This window comes from Rana temporaria, chromosome 6 (genome assembly GCF_905171775.1).
Source record: "Rana temporaria chromosome 6, aRanTem1.1, whole genome shotgun sequence".
Taxonomy (NCBI): Eukaryota; Metazoa; Chordata; class Amphibia; order Anura; family Ranidae; genus Rana; species Rana temporaria.
The window spans coordinates 13,527,167-13,551,296 of NC_053494.1; the positions used below are offsets into that span (position 1 = coordinate 13,527,167).

Sequence of the window (24,130 nt, forward strand, 5' to 3'; positions counted from 1 at the left end):
CCACGCTCCATGTCCTGTGTGAATAAGGTAGGTTTTCTGTGGGGAGGGGGAGTGTTGTGCTGTGCACGACAGGACAGGGGTTTACTATTGAGAGGAATGTGATGGGGGGGGGTCAGTCTGTGATTGGTGGGTCAGTCTGTGATAGGGGGGGATCTGTAATTGGGGAGGTCTGTGATTGTGGGGGGGGGGGGGGGGGGGTTCAGTCTGTGATTGTGGGGGGATCAGTCTATGATAGTGGGGTCTGTGATTGGGGGGGTTCAGTCTGTGATTGGGGGTGGGGGGGGGGGTAGTCTGTGATGGGGTGGTCTGTGAATTTGGGGGGTCAGTCTGTGATAGGGGGTCTGTGATTTGGGGGATCTGATTTGGGGGGGTCAGCCTGTGATAGGGGGATCTGTGATTGTGGGGGTTCAGTCTGTGATTGGGGGGTCCATCTGTGATTGTGGGGAATCAGTCTGTGCTGGGGGTGTCCATCTGTGATGGGGGGGGGGGAATCGGTATGTGATGGGGGTCTGTGATTTGGGGGGTCAGTCTGGGATGGGGGATCTGTGATTTGGGGGGGTCAGTCTGTAATGGGGGGTTTGTGATGAGGCAGGGGGATGTGATGTAAGGGGGGGGGGGCTGAGGACACTGATGTAAAAGGGGTTCTATGATTTCTGCAAAACACAGGTCTCTGTTTTCTATGTGTCCTGTTCACATTGAAACAGCGCCCCTGCGTGCTGAGCAGTGTGGTGCAAAATGCATTCTGTTTCTATGCACCGCAACTGATCTGTGCTGCATAAAAATGAAAGAAATGTATTTTGAGATTTTTATGTCGATTTCGATGGTGTGTGGGTCTTAAAGGTGTGTGCATGTGGGTGGTGGGGGGGCGCTGTGAAGTGGAGGATATCATGTGGCGTCATAGCACCAATATGACATTCGGACCTCCGCTGGAAGAATTTTTTTCCGACCGGACCCCCGTGAATTTTAATTCACTACCCCTGATCTATAGGAATTTGGTGAAAATGGATATTTGGTAAAATCCCAATGGGTAATGGGGTTTTTTAGATGTGCAATGGGCTCTGTATGGTTCCTGATAGTTCCAAAAGCTCATTCAAACTATTCTGGACCTGTTCTTGTGCAAAAAATGTCCCCCCTCATTAGACTAAAGGAGATAAAAAAAACTCATGAGGGGGGATCACCTTTAACTTTCCAATAAAGATTCCATTTAGTAAAACCTTATCAACTATTTACTTTTATTTGTGTCTGTAGATGCTGATTCTTATGAGAACATGCAGGCCCCGCCCCCCATATACTCCCAGCTGAACCGTTCCGTCAACTCTCTGGCCCATTCCGTTGAAGATGGGGTTGAACAGACAGGACCAAATATGGCGGACGTCTCACCAGAGCAACAGTGGCCCACCAGCACCGAGCTGAAGCACCTAAGTACGAATATCTATGCCTGATGTACAAGTATGTTCGTAGGGGTAGGAAAACTTGACAAATAATTCAAAATTTCTCGTTTTCCTTTTTTTTTTGGCAGATGGAGACTTTTACCTGTCCTACCAAGCCAACAACTTCTGAGCGTCCTCATGGCAGGGATGGACTGTAAACTGTGCAGTGAAAATTAAAGAAAACTGAGATGTTACAATGGTCATTAGAATGAAGGATAACTGACATTTTTAGTATGAAGAACGGAGGGATGGACCACCAATAGTGAGATATTGTGGATATCATGTGACCTCCTTTATGTTTGACTATGGAGGCTTATGGAATTTTGATTGTAACTGAAAACAAGAGGAAAACCACCCAACTGTCCTTTAATGAACGAGGACTGTTGGCGACATGAAAAGAAGAACTGTCATTGGACAGTTAGGTTTTCAACTGACCAAAACAAACCCATCGTTTCACTTTTTTCCAAAGAGGAAACAACCATTTCCGATAAACTTTTGTAAATGAAAAAAGAAGGACCAGCTCTTCAAAACATACGGATTCTTCATTTTCATGTCCTCTTGGCCGAAAATTACCACATGGTTACTGCTAGAATGGCCCAAAAACGCCTATTTTGTCCTTCGTTATATTTCTCTACTAGAGACAATTGAGTCTGATAGACAGTTGATGGCACAGTCTGAGAAATTGACAGGGACATGGAACTTATGTGCACAATTGTCACAAATTGTCTATTATGTTGCAGGAAACTTGGTTTTTAATAATTTATATGGAGCGTTTCTTCCTGGGGACTCTTGGGAATTTATCTACTGTTGGCGAGCCAGCCAGAATATCACACCAGGGCCATTTTTAGACAGAAAACCATTTTGAAGTGTGGGGAGAAAGCGAAGTGCCTGGAGGAAACGCAAACAACATGCAAACTCCATGCATTGTCCTGGCCAGGATTCAGACTGAGTACCCCATTACTACAAGACGGAAATGCTAACCAATAACCCAATATGATGCCCTTACAGTTGATATGGAGTGCTGCACCATTGACTACCCGTGCTTATTCAAAGTGCCAAATTGTACGCAGTCTTTTCAGTTATTTGTCGCATAAATTGCAACATTTCTGTGAAATGTCGCAAATATGCGTTTTCCTATTTCCTACGTCACATTCAACGTGAACATTCATTGAGACTCATCGTTTATTTGTCGCATTGGTAAAAATGTTGCAATCTGCGCTATTTTAATGTTGCACCGCTTTGACTTGTTGCCGACCTATTGGCTTGTTCCATTGGCATCGGTTTGTCTTGAAGTGTTTTGATCCTTGTCATTTTTAAAATGTATTTTGGAAAAAAAAATCACAATATCACTTTTATAATTGATAATAAATGTACAATTTCACTTGATCACTTGACTGAACCTCATAAGGAAAAAAAAAATCAAATGACCCAGGAAACTTTTTTTAGTCTTAGAAGGGTTGGGACCTCTGTGCAGTTCTTATTGCTGAGCCACAGATGGACAGATGGACATGGTCAGCAACAATACCCAGTTAGGCCGTGGCGTTTAAACAATGCTTAATGGGTACTAGGGCTGGGGAAAAAATCGATTTGAATCTTGAATCGAGTTGCAAGGTCAAATCGATTCAGATTTTCAGCAAATCGATTTTTTTGATTTGTTCTTTGGCACCACGCTGGTCCTAAGCAGCTGTGGGCAGGAGTTTTTAGGTGAGGCCGCGGCTTCGGCCTAGTCCGTGAGGCCGGACGCCACGGACTAGGCCGAAGCCACGGCCTAGCCTAAAGACTCCTGCCGGCAGCTCCCCAGTGTCTATCAAAAAAAAAACTTTTAATCCCAGATTTTTTTTGGGTAGAAAATCGCCCGGCTCTAATGGGTACTAAGGGGACCAAAGTGTGCCAAGAAAATATCCCCTTGCTGTTGTAGCCCATCTGCTTCAAGGTTCGATGTGTTGTGCATTCAGAGATGATATTCTGCATACCTCGGGCCAAGGCATTTTGCTCCTCACAACTGCCGCTCACTGGATATTTTCTCTATTTTGGACCATTCTCTGTAAACCCTAGAGATTGTTGTGTGTGAAAATCCCAGTAGATCAGCAGTTTTTGAAATTCTCAGACCAGCCCGTCTGGCACCAACAACCATGCCAGGTTCAAAGTCACTTAAGTCCATTTTCTTCCTCATTCTAATGCTCGGTTTGAACTTCAGCAAGTTGTCTTTACCACGTCTAGATGCCTAAATGCATTGAGATGCTGCCAGGTGATTGGCTGATTAGCAGTTTGTGTTACCAACCAATTGAACAGGAGTAACTAATAAAGTGGCCCGTGAGTGTATATTATATATACAGTATATTATATTACATTTTTGATCTTAGCCTTTAGATGCATCTTAAAGCTCAATTGCAGCAAAAACATTTTTTATAATGCTGAGAGGAGCAAGAAAGGGGCAGAATTATTAGTCCTGGGTAGAACAGGGAAGAGTCAGGATTATTAGTCCTGGGTAGAACAGGGAAGAGTCAGGATTATTAGTCCTGGGTAGAACAGGGAAGGGGCATGATTATTAGTCCTGGGTAGAACAAGGAAAGGTCAGGATTATTAGTCCTGGGTAGAACAGGGAAGAGTCAGGATTATTAGTCCTGGGTAGAAAAGGGAAGGGTCAGGATGATTAGTCCTGGGTAGAATAGGGAAAAGTCAGGATTATTAGTCCTGGGTAGAACAGTGAAGGGTCAGGGTTATTAGTCCTGGGTAGAACAGGGGAGAGTTGGGATTATGAATCCTCGGTAAACCAAGGAAAAGTCAGGATTATTAGTTTTGGGTAGAATAGGGAAAAGTCAGGACTATTGGTCTTCGGTAGAACAGGGAAGGGTCAGGATTATGAGTCCTGGGTAGAACAGGGAAGGGTCAGGATTATGAGTCTTGGGTAAAACAGGGAATAGTCAGGATTTTAAATACTGGGTAGAACAGGGAAGGGGCAGGATTATGGGAGGGTCAGGATAATTAGTCCTGGGTAGAGGGAAGGGTCAGGATTTTGAGTCCTGGGTAGAACAGCATAGGATCAGGATTATGAGTCCTTGGTAGAACAGGAAAGGGTCAGGATTATTAGTCTTGGGTATACACATTTTAAAAAAAATAGGACAACTCACACCTGTGTGTTAATGAGGCCTGATACATGTGTAGCACCCTCCTAGGTACAAGGTGCTAGGATAGTTAGATGGCTGTACATTTGGGTTAGGCAAAAGCATATTTTGGCTCACTGTACTCAGTGAGCTGCAGTTATTTAGTCAGGTCTGATCTGTATGATCTGCTGCTGCCAGTCTCCTGGATAGCTCCCTTTTTATGCAGTTAACTTGAGAAGTTTCTGGATGATAGGTGTGGAGCTATTCAGATGGCAGAATGAATATTGATACAGTCCCAGCCAATCCCAGAGAGGCAGGCTTTGATGGCATGCTGGGAGGCTGGATTTATTCAGGGAGCAAACAGCTCTGGGTATTTTCCCAACGTGGAGGAGTCCAGTCTGAGGGGGGCACTCTGCCCTCTCAGGCACAGGCTGCAGTGAGGAGGCCTCAGGTGGGTGACCTGAAGGAGGAGTGCTTGGAAGAAGCTGACAGAGGGGAGATGTCTGCCATAGATCTGTCTGGTATCACTGGAGGGCAACACTTAGAAGATTGGAAGGGGGCTCCATATCTGTCCTTGGGCCTTGTGAGTACAGACATTGAAAGATCTTGGGGACGTTGTGCTTTAGCTACCCCTCTGGTGCCCTATAGTCAGCTGTGTGTCTATTAAAGGAACCCCCAGAAACTTTCCTACTTAAAGGGACTTTGCTCCAATGGCTCTACTTACTAATACTACTTAAGCTGAAGTCTAGTGTTTGGTACAAGCCCGGACTTCATCATAGTTTGTCCTAAAAGGCAAACCAAGTCTTCAGTTGTACATCCCCTAGACCAGGGGTGCCCAACCTGTGGCCCGCGGAGCCCTCTGATGTGGCCCGCCCCCCCCCCCTTGCTCTGGGATGGAATAGAATACTGTTATTAAAGGTCAGTTTATTACTAAAATCACAGTTTATATATGTGCAGATCTGGTGTGCAGTGGTTACTGGGCTGCTTTTAAACTAATCCGCAGATGCAGAGCAGTTTACCTGTACTGAGCCATAGACCTCTATTACCTGCAAGTTTGGTGACCTTTCTTAAAATGCACCAATCCTGCAGAATATAATAGAAGTCTATTGCAAAGTGCAGAAAAGCCAAAGGTACACTGCATTGTACCCGTGGTGCAGGTAAACCGCAGCGCATCAGTGTGAAAGCAGCTGTGGGCCCCTTTCACATGGTTAGTCCGACCCAATTGGACCCTCTATTCACCTCTATAGAGTGGCAGACTTGTGTCCCACCTTCAATCCGATCCGGCTGTGCCATTTTATGCAGAGCGGACATGGACCGGCCATCCGCCCGCTCCACTGATTGTGGCCCGCGACCAGTTGCCAAGTCGCTTAAGGGGCCCTCACGCTTTAAAAGGTTGGGCACCCCTGCCCTAGACTCATCCTTGGAAGAAGGAGTGAATGAGCCTGTTGTGTGCCTGGCTGTGGGGCAGAAGTTGGGAGATCCTGGACAGTAATTCCTGCGGCTCCTACAGAAGTAGAGCTACACATGTGACACCAAAATGGACGGGTGTTATGTGCCTTCTTATCTTTTTTATGTCACCACTTTTGCATTATGACGTCAGAACATTTTTGAGGTGCTTGTGTGTCAATCTGGCTATTTATTGTAACTGAACTAGAACACAGTGTCACCATAAGCCGAGTGAGCACCCCTACATTGGGTGCTAGAGGGATTGGACAGATTTCTAGGTTTGTATTGCTGAGATTGTTCCCGTTGGGAAGATTCATCCATTGTCGCTATGGGGTGAAGGCCAATGCTTTTGTGTCAACAAGCCACAAAAGAAAGTGAGCGGAAGTCCAAAACGTTACAGTTGCTCCAAGAACGAAAGGTGAGGCCAAACCTTCCAAAGAGGACACAGGGACACAGGGTCTAAGTGAGTATTTCCCCTCATGTTGGGAGATTTCCTCTCACTTCCTGTTGTGCCTCTGTGACAGGAAGTGAGGGGAAATTTCCTCTGTGGTACCCAAACATTAAAAAATAAAATGACAAGGGGTTTTAACTATTCCCTACTCTATTCAAAATATAAAAATACAAAAGTTTGGGCTGAACATACACATATGAAGGTGAGCATTATTCACAAACAATTCAGGAAGAGTATCCATGTCTGGTATATAGATTATGAAGTGCAATCTAATGATAAATGACGTGTATTGCTGAGAAATTAGATACAAAAACTCCTTTTATTTATTACATGTCATAGTATGTGCTGTATCCATGGAGACACTCAGCTCTATGGGCTGAGTACACACAAGTACCACAGCGGCCTCTGCTGGTGACTAGCGACACTATCACCATCACCAACAGAGCACTGTACGACCTGATTAGAGGGCGGAAGATCGCTGGCCGTGACGATACGCGCTCTCATTGGCTCCGACACTGCGTCTCTGTTGGTGTCGCTGAAGAATGACGTCAGACGAGGAGGTTGCTGTGGCAACGTGACGCTGCGGCCTTGTCATGGCTCTATCCCGGGTTCTCCTGGTCGTTGTCGCCTTGTGGGGTCAGGGCGGGCCGGTGAGGGGAGCCTCGAGCGGTGAGTAGTGCCTTAGAGCTGCAGGGGCCTCCTCTGTAACACTAAACCGAATACAAATATAAATAAAGCGGACCTGTCACAGGTTGACACAAAAATGAAGCCATGGGACAACTGACACCCCTGTGTATGAGGAGGAGGTACCCAGAGCCTCACCACTTTGCAGTGATCTGATAGGCTGTATGGTGGTGCACCTCACTAAGTGGTCCCCCCTGTGCAGTTGAAAGGCATTATGGGGGAGCAGTGGAAAGGCATGGTGGGGGTGGATTGGGGAGCAGTGGAAAGGCATGGGGGGGGGGGATAGGGGAGCAGTGGTAAGGCATGGTGGGGGTGGATTGGGGAGCAGTGGAAAGGCATGGGGGGGGGGGATAGGGCAGCAGTGGTAAGGCATGGTGGGGGTGGATTGGGGAGCAGTGGAAAGGCATGGTGAGTGGGGGGGGGGGGAGCAGTGGAAAGGCATGGGGTGGGGGAGCAGTGGAAAGGCATGGTGGGGGTGGATTGGGGAGCAGTGGAAAGGCATGGTGAGTGGGGGGGGGAGCAGTGGAAAGGCATGGGGTGGGGGGGGGGAGCAGTGGAAAGGCATGGTGGGGGTGGATGTGGGAGCAGTGGAAAGGCATGGTGGGTGGGGGGGAGCAGTGGAAAGGCATGGTGGGGGTGGATTGGGGAGCAGTGGAAAGGCATGGGGTGGGGGAGCAGTGGAAAGGCATGGTGGGGTGGATTGGGGAGCAGTGGAAAGGCATGGTGAGTGGGGGGGGGAGCAGTGGAAAGGCATGGGGTGGGGGAGAAGTGGAAAGGCATGGTGGGGGTGGATTGGGGAGCAGTGGAAAGGCATGGGGTGGGGGAGCAGTGGAAAGGCATGGTGGGGGTGGATTGGGGAGCAGTGGAAAGGCATATGGTGGGGGTGGATTGGGGAGCAGTGGAAATACATGGGGGGGTGTGCAGTGGAAAGGCATGGTGGGGGTGGATTGGGGAGCAGTGGAAAGGCATGAGGGGGGGTGGGTTGGGGGAGCAGTGGAAAGGCATGGAGGGGGGAGCAGTGGAAAGGCATGGTGGGGTGGATTGGGGAGCAGTGGAAAGGGATGGGGGAGCAGTGGAAAGGTGGGGTGGATTGGGGAGCAGTGGAAAGGCATGGTGGGGGTGGATTGGGGAGCAGTGGAAAGGCATGGTGGGGTGGATTGGGGAGCAGTGGAAAGGTGGGGGTGGATTGGGGAGCAGTGGAAAGGTGGGGGTGGATTGGGGAGCAGTGGAAAGGCATGGTGGGGGTGGATTGGGGAGCAGTGGAAAGGCATGGTGGGGTGGATTGGGGAGCAGTGGAAAGGTGTGGTGGGGGGGATGGAGGAGCAGTGGAAAGGCATGGAGGGGGGGGGATGGAGGAGCAGTGGAAAAGCATGGTGGGGGAGCAGTGGAAAGGCATGATGTGGGGGATGGGTATGATCTGTAGGCACAGTTCCTTGCAGGCAGTATGTGGTTGTAATTGGCACTGTTCTCTGTAGACCCCTTTCACACTGAGGCAGTTTTCAGGCAGTTAGCGCTAGAAATAGCATAGGTTAAAAGCGCCCACTAGTGGGCGAAAAGCGCTGCTTAATCAGTGGCGCTTTACCGCTAACGCACGGGCAGCCCCAGGGTGAAAGTGGTCTTAGGATTTAAAGAATGCGGGAAGAAAGTCCTGCAAGGAAAATTCTATTTTATATTCTGAAAGCAGAGAATGTATTCTGAGTCCATTTCTGTCCGGTAATCAGACTTCTCTATCTCTGCTCAGGTGTGACAATCTGCTCCTGTGACCTTTCACCTGGGAACTGTGACCTAAACTGCTGCTGTGATGCCGACTGCTCCCTAAGTGATCCCACCAGCGTCTTCTCTTCCTGTGTCCCCGGCAGTACCAAGTAAGGCCCCTGTCTTCCATCTCCCGCATACACTGGAACACGGTGATCACTATTTGGGAGACATTTTTATTCCAATGAAGATTTTATTCATTTATGTGCTCAGCTCCTTCTATGCATGTGATTTATTTTTTTCTTTATTACTTCCTCTGTGATCTCTGTTTAGGGCGGAGAAGTTGGTGTGTCTGTATAGTTGGCTGATATTTCGCAACAACACCCCTTACGCCACCACCGTGGTCGGCTCGCCCCCCACTCAACTCTTCTGCGTCCTCTCTGCTGACGGTAAGTGTCTCACGGCTCCTTCTGGTTGTAGGGGTTGTCAGAAAAGGAGACACAAAGAGCCAAAGCCCAATAGTGTAAAACTGCTTAAAAAGATTATTATATGAGGATTAAAAACACAAATAAATTAAGTAACAGCGTTGTAGAGAAAATCTTGTTCTGGAGACACTATTATGCACGTCTGGTTTGATGCACTTTTGATTAGCATGGTGACATCACAATGTATTGCTCCGCCCTACGTGTTTCATCCCAACTGACGCCATCTGCAGTTGTTTTTTTCCACAAGAGAGGATACATTGTCCTCTTTATTTCACTAGGTGTATTGTATTGCAGAAGAGACATGGAATGGAATAAAAGGAAATAGGCTGCCAGCTTGTATTTTTGTTTTCTACATTCCTTTAGTTCCGCTTTAAAGTGATTGGTAAAGCTTTGATTATTAATAAAATAACAAACATGTCATACTTACCTCCACTGTGCAGTTCGTTTTGAACAGAGTGGCCCTGAACATCCTCTTCTGGGGTCCCTTGACAGCTCTCGTGTCTCCTCCCCGCATCGGATAAACCCCTAGGAGAAGCGCTCTCCCATGGAGTTACCTTGCGGGCACGCTCCCGAGTCCATCATTCGGCGTCCCACCATAGCCTCCAAATGTATGACCCGGCCCCGCCCCCTGCATCATTGGATTTGATTAACAGCAGCAAGAGCCAATTGCTGCGCTGCTATCAATCTATCCAATCAAGAGCCGGGACCCCGCGGAGAGAGGGACAGCACGTCCCCGCTGAGGGAAATTCGGGGCTCAGGTAAGTTAAACGGGGGGGCTGGGGGGCCGGTGACTGCCAGGTGTTTTTTCACCTTAATGCATAGGATGCATTAAAGTGAAAAAACACGAAGGTTTACAACCCCTTTTAAGTCTCATTAGTGCACTTATGAAAAAGACGTAAAATGCCCTTGCGCCAAAGACAACAAAAATTGCCTTATACCTCTAGCATCCTGCCCAGGTATTATCTTCCACTCTCTACCTCCTTTACAAATGACAGCTGGATTGTGATTGGTCAGTATGGGACATAATGGTCCATCTATGCCTTGTGTCTTTGCAGCCTCCTTGAACTACTTTGTCACCCCTCAGACTGTGAATGTATCGAACTTCCAGTCTATCAGTGAGCCATACAAAGGCCTATCCTTCTCCGCTGCCTCACAAAGTGTCCCTGTCTTCTCCAGCTTCTACAAGGTAAGAGGGATTAGCTGATGTAGCGCTTGTGTCTATAAACACATTTCTGACATGTCATTCTTCTCTCCAGGCCGGCGATCCCGTCCTCACAGTGTCTGCTTCCAATGCTCTAAACGTGCTGAGACAGCCAGCCCCTGTGGGGGGGCAAAATCTCTGTTCCGACAACAGTCCTGCAAGTAAGAGTTGCCCTGTAACTTTACGAGAATACTGATGTGTCTACCTATATGTAATCCCGTCGTACCATTATTAGTGACCACTTTATGGTTATTCAACTTCAGAAAACATAAAAATAGTTGCTCATTTAGTCTGGGGGGGGGGGGGGGTGAGGAACAGCACTTGGCGCTTCCCCATGCTCTGGCGGTGGACTGTCCCTTGAGGTCATCCTGTCCAGTGCAGGGCCTGCATTAGTCTTGATGACATCAGGGCCTTGAACTTCTGGAGGATGGGGGAGAAGACGCTCCGGGGCTGGTGTAGTGGTGCAGAGGAGCGGAGTATCTGGTAAGTAGATCTCTTTTACATCCCCTAGACATAGATCAGCAATTAACCCTTGCAGTGTGGGCTTTAAAGAGGAAGTAAATCCCGATGGTGATTTGATCAGTTTTACTGCCTTAGTAATTACTACAGCTGTTTTAGCTGAGGGAAATCCTGAAAACATGACCTGTTGAGGGTACTTGAGGACTGGAGTTGAGAAACATTGTGTTAAAGGAGAAGGAGGTAGAGGCAGTTGAGCAATACTTTGGGGGTTATTAATGAAAAGGCAAATCCACTTTGCACTACAAGTGCAAACTACAAGTGCAAAGTGCAGTCGCTGTAGATCCGAGAGGGACATGCAAGGAAAATAAAAAACAGCATTTTAGCTTGTACGTGATTGGATGATAAAATCAGCAGAGCTTCACCTCATTTCAGATCTACCCCTCAGATTTACAGCGACTGCACTTCCAAGTGCACTTTCTACAATTTCTACACTTAGAGGCGCCTCTCTTCTCTTTTATACTCTGGAGCTCCTGCTGGATTTTGCTTCTAATCCCCTTGTGGAGGCTTCCATTTGTGGATTGACATTTTATGGTTACACAACTTATCACATTGCTATAATCTTTTTATATGGACTATAAACTGAAGGACCTATGACTAAATGGTTGTGGAACGAATGATTTGAGTTTCCATTATTTCTTATGGGGAAATTCGCTTTGATATACAAGTGCTTTGGATTACAAGCATGTTTTGCAATTATGCTCGCAATCCAAGGTTTTACTGTATTGTATACCAATGATCCTTTTTCTCAGGGGGTTAAATACGTTTGACTAACATCATACAAGTAGTTTCTTTTGCAGCACATAAAGAACTGTCTGCAGACGCTTGTGTTTTATTTCCTAGAATTCCTGCTGAGCAGCAGCACGATGTGCATGCGGGTGTTCAGTAATTTGACTGACGGCTGTGAGACGGATCTCTCCCTGGACCCAGCCTACTATTACCAGGATATCGCCGTGCTCAGGGTAAACGTGCCGTTGGTATTACAGACCTAATAGGTGGAAAAAGAAGACTTGCAGCAGAATTTTCTCTGACAATAGAATTGGGTAGAATTGTGAGCACAGATGGGGCACAATGTGGGATCTTGTGTCCAGATCCAGAAAGACTAAAACTTATGCCCCGTACACACGGTCGGAGTTTCCGCCAGCAAGAGTCAGATGTGGGCGCTTCGTCTGAAATTCCGACCGTGTATGCTCCATCGGACTTTTGCTGTCAGAATTTCCGCCAGCAAAAGAATGAGAGCAGGTTCTCAATTTTTCTGAAGGGAAAAAATTCCGATCGTCTGTAGCAATTTCGACGTGCAAAATTCCAACGCATGCTTGGAAACAATTCGACGCATGCTCGGATGCAGTGAGCTTTATTTTCTCGGCTTGTCGTAGTGTTGTACTTCACCGCGTTCTTCGTGACCGTGTGTATGCAAGCTAGGCTTGAGCCGAATTCCATCAGAAAAACTATCCAAGGTATTTCCGAAGGAAAATCCGATCGTGTGTACGGGGCATTAGCCAATTTTTTATTTCTTTTTTTGTAATTCCTTTACTTTTCATAGGAAGTGCGTTTCATAGCCAAAGTAAGGTACAATGATAATTAGCAAGATCAGATAACAGGAAGGGTCACGTATTGTGTTCAACATATCAACTGTCCCGGCGACACACTGTATGGATGGCATGAACTAGACAATTTTTTAATGGCAGATCGTTTTTATAGTTTTTCTTATATACCCTCCTTTCATCCTTATCATTGTAAATGTACAATTTTTTTCCTAAATAGCTTCCTTTACCTTAGTGCAGTCCTCCTTCACTTACCTCATCCTTCCATTTTACTTTAAAATGCCCCTATTTTTTCTGAGAAATCCTCACTTCCTGTTCTTCTGTCTGTAACTACACACAGTAATGCAAGACTTTCTTCCTGGTGTGGAGTGTCGTGCTCGCCCCCTCCCTTGGACTACAGGAGAGTCAGGACACTCTCTACGTTGCAGATAGAGAAAGGAGCTGTGTGTTAGTGGGCGTCCTGACTCTCCTGTAGTCCAAGGGAGGGGGCGAGCACGACACTCCACACCAGGGAGAAAGCCTTGCATTACTGTGTGGAGTTACAGACAGAAGAACAGGAAGTGAGGATTTCTCAGAAGAAATAAGGAAATTTTAAAGCAAAATGAAAGGATGAGGTAAGTGAAGGAGGAATGCACTAAGGTAAAGGAAGATATTTAGGGAAAAAAAAATTGTACCTTTACAACCCCTTAAGTGATCTTACCGGGAAGATGTACCTACAGACACTTCCTTTCCTATGGTGACACCACTGCCTGACAGCTTTGGTGTTGTCACCCTTTCCAGTGTGTGGTTGAGTTAGAACACAAGCAGCTACAATTTAATTGTAATTGTAATGTTTTCAGGCGTTTTTTGTGCTGTCTTGGAATATGTTGTTTCGGATGACGGAATTAGCTGAATTGTACAATGAATTGTATTCTTCTCTCTTCCCTGAAGGTGCCGGCGGGTGTCTCCGGTCAGGGAGCCAGAACGGTAAGTGGAGGATGGATTGGACCCCGGATGTACAGTAAAATTGGAACAATTTACATGTTGATCGTTTCCTTTTTATAGGTCCCAATAACCAGCCCTGTGACAGACAGGCCCGTTCTGCTGGGGGACCAGTGTAACAACGTTGTGTCCCAGGTATAATATTACATGTGATCTCCGGCCTTCCCTTCAGTATTGCACAGTTGTAATCGGATTCCACTGCACACTGTGAGCTTTTCATAATATACATTAGAAGCTGCAGCAAGACAGACAGAGCCCACCTTATTTCCTGGCTGAAGGATGTGAATCATCATCTAGCCACAGCCTGACGATCCTCGGCCCACTTCTTTCATTCATTGGATTTCAGTTCTTTCAGTCATATAGGTTCAGAATCACATGTGGGCGTTACCCCTGCATGCTAATAAAGCCTGCCTAGGAATGCCCTCTTCTCCAGACTGAAACCCTGCCCATCAAGGCATTTTAAAACGGAACTAAACCCTCCTATCCTTTTCAGCCAAGGAAGCTGCCATCTTGGCCTCTGTTTGATCTGCAACTGCCATGACTTTGCACATGTGATCAGTTATGACTCCAGCCTTTTGATGCTTTCTCAGTTTGGTTGAGAGCACAAGCCAACGTGACAGTTATCATTTCTGGCATGCTGGAAATGTAATTGTTTTTTGAAACTTTGAAATCAATGGGTTTAGTACCGCTTTCATATTTACATAACTCCTCCCACTGCTTGTATCAGGGCTGAGGGCTCTTGAGAGGAGTACTGAGAAAGGGTGCTGTGATGTTTTCAGAATACCATGTGCAGCACCCTGCCAGCTACTCCCACCAGTCATGATCTGCACAGAGACACCATATCTCATCACTAAACCCTAAATAAGGTAATGTAATATAAAGGAAAAGGTTTTATTTAAAAATTGCATTAGCATGTTGATAATTGGGCTTGGAGGAACCAAGGGAGGGAAAATATAAGCAGATTAAACTTCAGCTTTAATTGCTGTCTGTGACTCCATTGGATATGGTTCTGCTTTGCTTTTATCCCTGTGAGACAATCAATAAGGGAAACAAAGGGTTAAGCCAGCCATACATGGATTGAAATTCGCCCGGTTCAGCGGGGATCCATGTATGGGCTGGATGTTTTGTACACAATCTATCACTCGTGTACAACCAACAAACAACCCGTAGGGTTTTTCCTGAATGATCAGGGCTAATGGCTATAGCAAGCAACACTGATCGTATTGTGCTGGCAGGGAAGGCTTCGCTGTCGGCAAAATACAATTGCACAGCAGGGGGATTGCCCCATCCACATCGAATATGTGGATGGGAGAATCGGCTAATTTTTTATAATTGGTATAATTGGACAGGGTTCACACCATCACCGCTTCCATCTTACAACAGGGGCCCGATGAGTCCTGGTTCACTGTTTCAGGTCCGATTTCAGCCTGAATTTTGGGCTGAATTCGGACCCGAAATGGACCAAAAGACACACAGCGTTTTTGTGCAAAGCGCACCAGACGCACTGCGGAGATGTGTGAACCGGCTCCATAGAGAGCCAGTCAAAATCTCCTGCTATTGCGAATTGCATGCGGGGTTCCCGAAAAGATCCTTGCTACCCAAAAAAAGAATAATTTCAAAATGTGTTAAAAAGAAGGGGGAGGGCCCAGAATATTTAATCTACAAAATCAGTGTAAGGGTTGGCTTTAACTTCTTTCTTAGAGATGTACAGGAGTGTAATGCGTACGCAGCCTTGGAGCTCTATTGCACTTATTTGCAGTCTAGTATTATCATACTTTTACTGGTACTTTTGAAAAAAAAAACAAAAAAACTTCTTACAATAAAAAACAAAACAAAGATCTTATTTTTTTTTCAGGTAACCTACACAGTGCTGTATAATGGAACTCAAGGCATCTCTAGTGTAAGTGTTGACTTTACACTCAGCAATGTGTCCATCACCAGTACCAGCATACAGCAGAATACCACCGTCCTTTATAAGGTAGGATGTGACACCTTGTACTCTTATGTCACAGCCTGGGACAAGTCTGTCCTGTTGTACTGTAATGATTCTGATTCCCTGTGCTGAGTGTGATGTCACCTATCTTTGCTGATGATGTCATAATCCTATTTACAGCCCATCACTTCAGCCGCTGGCAGCTCTGTTCAGACTCGGAGTGGGAATCCCGGTTATCTCACTGGATATCCTGTGCTGAGCAACAATGGAAATGTATCCTAATTAAACCCTTCCCTTTATGGAACCGGAGATAATATTTCTACTATTGCTGTTATTTCATGTTCTAATACAGGGATAGGCAACCTCGGCCCTCCAGCTGTGGTGAGACATTGCAAGACCCTGACAATCACAGGCATGGCTCCTAGAGGCAGAGGCATGATGGGATTTGTAGTTTTACCACAGCTGGAGTTCCGAAGTTGCCTACCCCTGTTCTAATGGTAAGGGTGTTAGAGGTAAAATACTGTCCTTCCCAGAAAACAACTCCCCTCTACTTTTTCATTTATTTCATCTTGTTAAATTAATTGCATATTGCTGATAAAATCTTCAGCACTTTCCATGGTATAGAATAGATTGTGGTCCTGCAGGGGCATTAAACCCATGCCTCCAGTGCTACAATTGCACATACAATTGCGTCACTTTTTCACCATTTTATAGGATATTGTGACTACAGTTGCATATGTCTCTGGAGGTATGTGAGCTAGGTTTAACATAAGAAATTATCTCTCAACCGCTGAATAATTCTCCTCCCCATGCCTTTCTTCCGTGCCGCCATCTTTCAAATTCTGGTGCATAGGCAGATACACCGCTGGTCTCTGCCATTTATTTGGGACCTGGCAGAGACCAGCGGCGCATCTGCAGCAATCCGCTGTGTGTGTGTGTGTGTGCACACGCGCCGCCATTTCTGGCAGCGGAACACTATAAAACAGCCCATAGATTAGTAAGTATTTTTGACTACACAAAAAATTTGCGCATTCCCCATTCCACACATTTGAGGTGGATGGAGGAATCCTCCCCGCTGTACGATTGTATTCTGACAGCCAAGAGGCTTCCCCGCTGTCAGAATACACTGATCAGCGCTACCAACTAGCTGGCGGAGCTGACCAAGTGGGGAAAATCTGACAGTCTGGTTGTACAGAAGTCAATCAGCAGATCGACTTCTGTACAACCAGCCTGCCCATACATGGATAGAAATTCTGCCAATCCCTGCTGAACCGGTCAAATTTTGATCCATGTATGGCCAGGTTAACTGTCTGCAGTGCTTGTGCGCATGCACAGAAATCCACCATACTTCTCTTCTGTGCGGCATCTTGCTGCTTGTGTGCGCCTTTAGTCACTTGCTGCCTCCTGGAATTGTTGCATCACACCTGTGATAGACTCACCAGTGACAGAGGCTTTTGGAGGAGAATCAATGCTTGCAGCTCCCTCAAATGCCAGGGCCCATAGTTGGCAGGCAAGAGGCTAGCATTCAGTCCCCTCTAAAAGGCTCTGTCCCGGGTGAGTCTATCACAACACCTATCCCAGGAGGCAGTGCGGCCCAACATTCGCTTACAGCAGGAAGTGCTTTACTGAGTGAAGTTGCACTTTAGGATTTCCCTGCTCTTGTTGCTCCTCTTCTGAGGCTGTTGTGAGCTGTAATGTGTGTAATTATCAGTTAGGGAGCTTTAATTTCTGTGGACATAGGGTGATCGTGTTTCCCGAAGCCGCTGATTAATTTCTCCTGTACTGCTGTGGGGAGGATGAAAGGGAGAAGCTGATTACTGCAAGAAGGAGGAGCTTTCCTAAAAATGGAGCACACAGATTCTGGTGCAACTGCGCATAGTAACCAATCGGCTTCCAGGTTTTATTGCCAAAGCTTAATTGGACAGGCTGAAGCTAGAAGCTGATTGGCCACTAGATGGAGCTGACCATCATAGGAAATACACATAAAAAAATGAGTTGTGCGCTCATACAGTTGTGCAAACAATCCCCATAATGGGGGAGCTTTCCTAAAACTGGCGCACACAGAATCTGGTGCAGCTCTGCATAGTAACCAATTAGCTTACAGGTTTTATTGTCAAAGCTTCATTGAACAAGCTTAGAAGCTGTACCATGCACATCTGTACCAGATTTTGTGTGCTCCAGTTTTAGTAAAACCCCCCCAAAGTGTCCTTCAGCCCTGGTTCACATTGATGAGATTTGTCATGCCATTTGTCATGTCAAAATGCTGAATCGGCGTCAATTGCAAGCAATGGCAGCTTCCAAATCGGTGTGAAGCTGCATTTGCGGCACCGCACCGATTCCCAATAGTGTTTCTGTACTACTTTTGGCAATTTGGGGGTGCGATTTCCATTGACATCTGTGCAGAAACCTGCACAGATGTCTCTGAAATCTCCCCCGATATCGGAACTGACATGTGGGAATGAAATCATTTGAGTTCAGCTGAACCTGGGCTCAAGTTCATTATTCTATATGGCAGGGGTCTCCAAACTTTTCAAACAAAGGGCCAGTTTATTGTCCTTCAGACTTTAGGAGGGCCGGATTGTGGCCAGCGGGGGGTAGAAAATGTCACGGGCCCAGCACCAGTGAGAATAAATATGGCCTCAGGGTTGGTGGTCAGTAGGAGGAGGAGTAGGCCCTCTATCAGAAGGAGGAATAGTATCCCATCATTGGCATCAGTAGAAGAAATCGTGCCCCCTTGTAGGTGTCAGTGGGAGGAATAGTGTCTCATATCAGTTGGAGGAATAGTGCCCCAAGGGCCGGATAAAGGCTAGCAAAGGGCCACTTTTGGCCCTCGGGCCGCAGTTTGGAGGCCCTTGCTATATGGGGAAGGAGAGGATGCTATCTGGCGCCCCCTTCTGGATCTCTGTTGTGTATACTGTATATCCTCCTTGACTCCCAGCAGCTGTTGTTACTGCGGTCTCTGGTTGGAGAGTCATGCTCCTACAGTCCGGTCCAGTTTGGAATGAATGCAATGAGCGGCTGCACAATCCGGTAATGTCTCTGCTTTATTATTCCGTCTTTCCTCTGAGGCTGGGAAAGTGGTGGGCACTTATGCTGTGTGTGTGTCCTAATGATCTAACCCTCTTTTATTTAGTGGTACAGCCCAGGATTCTTGCAGTAGTTTCCAGGCTCGGGCATACCAAATTCTGCTGGGGGGGAACGCACCGCAGAGTCTGGCCATATATGGCAACGTCACAGCTGCACAGAGCGAGCACTGGACCCAGATCATCTATCAGAACTGCAGCAGTCAGGTACTCCCTGGGCTTTGGTTAGGTGCTCCGTGTCACCAGTTGGCAAAGGCATAATCCATAATTGCACAAAATTAGTAAATGCACCAACATGGATTTCATAAAAAATAAAAATATGTACACCATGATTCAGGAAAGATTTGGGGGTGATTGTATGCAACCATGTTTCATGTTGCACCCTACATATGGATAACAGGAAACATGGTATAAAAGATGGACTGAACCTTTTAAAGTAAAAGTCCTTTCTTTGCCACGTGATGTTTGCCTTTTATTAGCAAGAAGAGTTTCTTCCGTGTCTCTCTCTGATCTGCTTTTTACTTGGTTACAGTAGTCTGACTTCAGACTTCATAGCTAAACCTTACCATTTGCTATTTCATTGTCCAATGAGAATGCCTCTCTGGCCAGTAAGTAGCTAAATAGGAGTGCTGCAGGATCTTCGTGGTAGTAAACTCATGTTTTTAACTTATTATAGGCTTACCTGTAGGTACAGTGAATATCTCCTAAACTTGCTCTGTTTAGGAGATATTCACACTGGATGCAGCCAGAGACGTCACCGGCGCATGCGCTATGAAGGCCAAGGGCTCTCGTGCACATGCATGGGAGTGACGTCATCGCGGCCCCCGGTCACTCAGACAGCCGGAGCCCGCAAACCTGAAAGGAAGAACAGGTGAAGATGGAAGCCCTGACGGCGGTGACAGCTCGCTGCTGGAGGGCTTTGTTCTAAGGTAAGTATTTCATAATGTGCTAGTGTGCGATGCATACTAGCACATTATCTTGCAGGGGATTTATTTATTTTTTAAATGCCGCAGTTTACTACCACTTTAAGCTGGCCGTAAATGCATCGAAATGCGGTTGATGCGGCAGGAACTGCCCACATTTCAATCGATGTATGCCTGTCCCTGTTCAAAGTTGATCGGGAATGTTGCAGCCACTGATTATTGTATTGTGATAGTGGAATGTCTCGCTGTCAGAATACAATGACCCAGCCAGGGAGGATTCCTCCATCCACCTCACTTGTGTGGATGGAGGAATCCGTTTATTTTGTTTTCAATCAGCCTGCTGGCTGATCAAAGAAGACAAGTTGTCTTGTGGAATCCTCTTCTTCAGGCGGTGGTTTCAGCAGGGAGCAAAGATAAGTCAAAAACCTATTAGATGGACAGCTAAACAACCACAACATACAGGGATATACAATGTAATACTGACATATAATCACACACATAGGTTGGACTTGAGTCTTTTTTCAACCTCGCCTACTATGTAACTATGGCCAACTTTCGGCCCGGTTCAAATTATTGGGATGCGACTTTGCACAGTTTAGGAGATATTCGGTGTATGCGCTGCTGCTGACGTCATCAGCACTGAAGAAATGGGCCGCTGGTGCCGTTTATTCAGTAACCGACTGTGACTGGCATGGGAGGGAGTGACGTAATCGCCGGAGCCGCAAACCCGGAAGTAACTCCGGTGGAAGATGTCGACTGTGTACTTGGAGTGCCGATGCCGATTCAGGGCATCGTTCGAAGATAAGTATTTCATAATGGGCTAGTGTGCGATACATACTAGCTCATAATGCCCTTGTCTTGCAGGGTTAGGTTTTTTTTTGTTTTAGTTTTTTTCGTGGTTTACAACCTCTTTTTAAGGGGGAGGAGGAGCAAAAAAAATTGCTTTACTGAGTGAAGTTCCACTTTTAAGATTTCCCCTGAAAACAATGAGATTTCCCTTGTCATGCGATTCTGTGCGACTCACATTTGCATCAGAAGTCGCACTAGTGTGAACCAGACTTAAAGGGGTTGTAAAGGAATTTTTTTTTTCCCTAAAAAGCTTCCTTTACCTTAGTGCAGTCCTCCTTCACTTACCTCATCCTTCCATTTTGCTTTTAAATGTCCTTATTTCTTCTGAGAAATCCTCACTTCCTGTTCTTCTGTCTGTAACTCCACACAGTAATGCAAGGCTTTCTTCCTGGTGTGGAGAAAGCCTCTTGAGGGGGGAGGGGGCGAGCAGGAGTGTCAGGACGCCCACTAACACACATCTCCTTTCTCTATCTGCAAAGTAGAGAGCGTCCTAACTTGCCTGCTCGCCCCCTCCCCCCTCAAGAGGCTTTCTTCACACCAGGGAGAAAGCCTTGCATTACGGTGTGAAGTTACAGACAGAAGAGCAGGAAGTGAGGATTTCTCAGAAGAAATAAGGACATTTAAAAGCAAAATGGAAGGATGAGGTAAGTGAAGGAGGACTGCACTAAGGTAAAGGAAGCTATTTAGGGGAAACATTTTTTCCTTTACAACCCCTTTATTGCAGTCCTCCTCCACTTACCTCATCCTTCCATTTTGCTTTTAAATGTCCTTATTTCTTCTGAGAAATCCTCACTTCCTGTTCTTCTGTCTGTAACTCCACACAGTAATGTGAGGCTTTCTCCCTGGTGTGGAGTGTCGCCCCCTCCCTTGGACTACAGGAGAGTCGGGACGCCCACTAACACACAGCTCCTTTCTCTATCTGCAACATAGAGAGTGTCCTGACTCTCCTGTAATTCAAGGGAGGGGGCGAGCACGACACTCCACACCAGGGAGAAAGCCTTACATTACTATGTGGAGTTACAGACAGAAGAACAGGAAGTGAGGATTTCTCAGAAGAAATAAGGACATTTAAAAGCAAAATGGAAGGATGAGGTAAGTGAAGGAGGACTGCACTAAGGTAAAGGAAGCTATTTAGGGGAAATTTTTTTTTTTTAGCTTTACAACCCCTTTAAGTCTCTAACAGTCAATGTTTTTGTTGAGTAAAACAGCAAAATAGGTTAGTACGGTGTTAGTAATTCATCCATTTATTAAATATAGCCAGCGCATTTCAGGAGTTACTGAAACCCCTTCTTCAGAGCTAATAGAATACTCTTATCAGAAGATGCACATCAAAGTCCGTTTGGCCAGTAAGGACTGGGAATACCAGCAAAGCTTGGATATGAAATACTGAAATACCTTTGTGTCCCAATTCCGCCAACCTGCCTTGGCAGGAAAATCTTATTGCTGATATTTTTATTTTATATTCTGAATATAGTACAGGCACTGGGGTTACACAGATAGGAGGCAGAGGGAGATTTCCATCCCCTTTCTTCTGGTCCTTATAATGACTGCGATTTTTCTGGTCACTCTTTCTCAGGGCACCTGCTCCTCTGGCTGCCTCATCCCCGTCCTTCTGAACATGCAGATCATGTGGGCACAAGTTGGGCTCTTCTCTAATCCTCAGGCTCAGCTGCTGGGTGCCCGCTTCCTCTACACATGCCAATCTGTCAAGGTGAGTCTGATGAACATTTTGCTTGAAAGCCAACATGGCCCCCTTAAGAGTCAGCGCTTAAAAAACGCCCGTAAAATGATCAGTAAACTCAGACAGGCTACTGAAATGTTATGCAAATTTAGACCGATTAAGTAAATGTCAAGCGAGGCCTGTCAGCTCCAGAGTATATTGAGAGGACAGGCGGTATCAGTAGGGTGGGGGGTGTTCTGGGGGCCATTTTCTCTAAATATGCCAAATGACATATTCCCTTTAAGGTAAGATTTTTTTTTTTTTTTTTTCAAATATTTTATTAAGATTTTACAACAGATACAGAAATAAAAGGCAGTACGTTCGACTGGAACATATACAGAAGGTGTTGATACAGGCAGCTATAAACACAATAACATCTCGTCAATTGGAGAAAAAGCAAAAGGCACTAGTCTAAGTCCAGACCGTAGGGTTCCCTAACTCAACCAATGAGGGCTGTATAACAGATAGTGGAATAGAGGTTGAGGGTAGCCCAGACCAGCCTCCAGTGGCACCGTACCGCCACAAAATAAGGGGGTACGACCACATCAACTACCCACCCCAAAAGGGAGCATACTGTGGGCAGGGGGGGGGACAACAAGATGCAAAGCGGTAGGGGTTCAGATAGGACTAGACGGGGTCACACCTTATCCAGGATTGTGCTTTGTATTTGCTCTTTGACATTGATTCCTCTATTTATTTATTTTTTAGTGTCAGGACTTGACGGTTCTGCAGACTCAGGTCTCATTCACTGATCTCACCAGCCGTGGCCCCGCCCCTCGCGCCAGCCCTGGTATTACTGACCGGGATCCAGTGGATTTCTTCTTCCCGTTTCAGACGAACAAAGCTGTGACAAATTCCAGGTCTCTCCTCCTGTATTTAGCACTATACTGCTGGCTGATAATGCAGGTCGGAAGAAGTGTATGACCAACACGTGATCCATGCTGGAGAAGAGATGACAGATCGTCTCATACACAGAGACTGCAAGCAAGATAAATACTTGTATGAAAGCCGTTATGCAAGTGATCTGTTTCAGGGTAGTGAACTAGAAATCTGTTAAGTTCTCAGAACCTGACATGAAGGCCAGAAGGCGGCTTCTACATTTCTCACAAAGGTATAAAAGGAAACTCCGGCTAAATTCGGATCAAAGGCAGAAATTGACATCTATTGTGTACTTGAAACCAGTGCGCTTACCTTGGATAATCACAAGAGTACTTTAGTTGGGTACCAAACATCAGAACTATTGGGGACCATTCAGGCTGTGCGCTGGGACAGTCACTTTGCCCATGCAGGGCATAGTAACAGTGTCTCCACAAGGGGCATTAACCCCACGCCACCCCCCTATATTTCTGCTAAAATTTATGTTACTATACACGATTTAATTAGTGCCAACAGTTTGGACAGGGCTTTATAAGATAGCTGCAAGCTCATTGGTCCTCCGTAACCAGTGAGCATACCCAACATTTCTGGGTATGGGGGAGCATGAGAAATGTCCCCTTTTGGCAGTGCTGAGATCTATATATAAAAAAAAAACAAATCAATCTGTAGGCCCGAGTACAATCACACAAGCAGGAGAGCAACGGCTCTGCTTCCCAGGTCACCAACACAGGTGATTTCAGAAGAATAAAGGAGCTGCAACAAAACGCAGCCCTATGGGGGGGGGGGGGGGGGGGGGGTCATGTAGATACATTTTTCAAATACCAAGGGGTTGATTTACTAAAATCTACTGTGCCCATGGAAGTTCAGGCACTGTAGATCTGAGGGCGGGAAGAACGAAATGAGGGGAAGCTCTGTTGTTTTCTATTGTCCAATCATGTGCACTCAAAAATTATGTTGAAGTCTGATGGGGCGGCACATACGCCGCAGTCGTGGCATTTATAATTCAGGGTGCCGAGTAATGCTGGCCATTTTCGTTCGTATTTCGCACCATTAGTGGGCTGCAGCAACAGCCGATTTTCGGACAGCCATCGAATTTAAAAAAAAAATGATTTTCTAATCAATGATGGGAGAATCGTGTGAGAAATGTAATCAAAAAAGAAATGCGCATGTGCAAGAAAAGAAGGTTCTCGAACACGAACATTATTTTCT

At 46.2% G+C, this 24,130-nt stretch overlaps 2 protein-coding genes across 2 annotated transcripts in view; both read left to right on the plus strand.

The window, feature by feature from the left end:
• Window positions 1-2,816, plus strand: part of CD19 (CD19 molecule) — a 35,760-nt gene extending 32,944 nt beyond the window's left edge. The window contains exons 11-12 of the mRNA XM_040356250.1: window positions 1,249-1,422; window positions 1,520-2,816. Coding sequence (XP_040212184.1) covers window positions 1,249-1,422; window positions 1,520-1,560 — 215 coding nt within the window. The 3' untranslated portion in view covers window positions 1,561-2,816. The remainder of the gene's footprint in view (window positions 1-1,248; window positions 1,423-1,519) is intronic.
• A 4,156-nt stretch (window positions 2,817-6,972) lies between these two features.
• TCTN3 (tectonic family member 3) lies at window positions 6,973-23,706 on the plus strand. Its single transcript, XM_040356251.1, has 14 exons — window positions 6,973-7,100; window positions 8,857-8,980; window positions 9,144-9,259; window positions 10,351-10,481; window positions 10,552-10,657; window positions 11,856-11,974; window positions 13,487-13,522; window positions 13,601-13,672; window positions 15,393-15,515; window positions 15,651-15,743; window positions 18,412-18,500; window positions 18,604-18,760; window positions 21,902-22,036; window positions 22,754-23,706. The coding sequence occupies exons 1-14, from the start codon at window positions 7,025-7,027 to the stop codon at window positions 22,967-22,969; spliced, it is 1,593 nt and encodes a 530-aa protein (XP_040212185.1). The 5' UTR covers window positions 6,973-7,024; the 3' UTR covers window positions 22,970-23,706.
• Window positions 23,707-24,130: the final 424 nt, after the last annotated feature.

What these genes read in the sequence shown, in the direction of transcription:
- TCTN3 (XM_040356251.1), top strand. Translation starts at nt 7,025, where the DNA reads ATGGCTCTATCCCGGGTTCTCCTGGTCGTTGTCGCCTTGTGGGGTCAG. An exon ending in AGGATATCGCCGTGCTCAGG is followed by an intron (nt 11,975 to 13,486) that starts GTAAACGTGCCG and finishes TCTTCCCTGAAG; the next exon opens with GTGCCGGCGGGTGTCTCCGG. An exon ending in ATGAGCGGCTGCACAATCCG is followed by an intron (nt 18,501 to 18,603) that starts GTAATGTCTCTG and finishes TCTTTTATTTAG; the next exon opens with TGGTACAGCCCAGGATTCTT.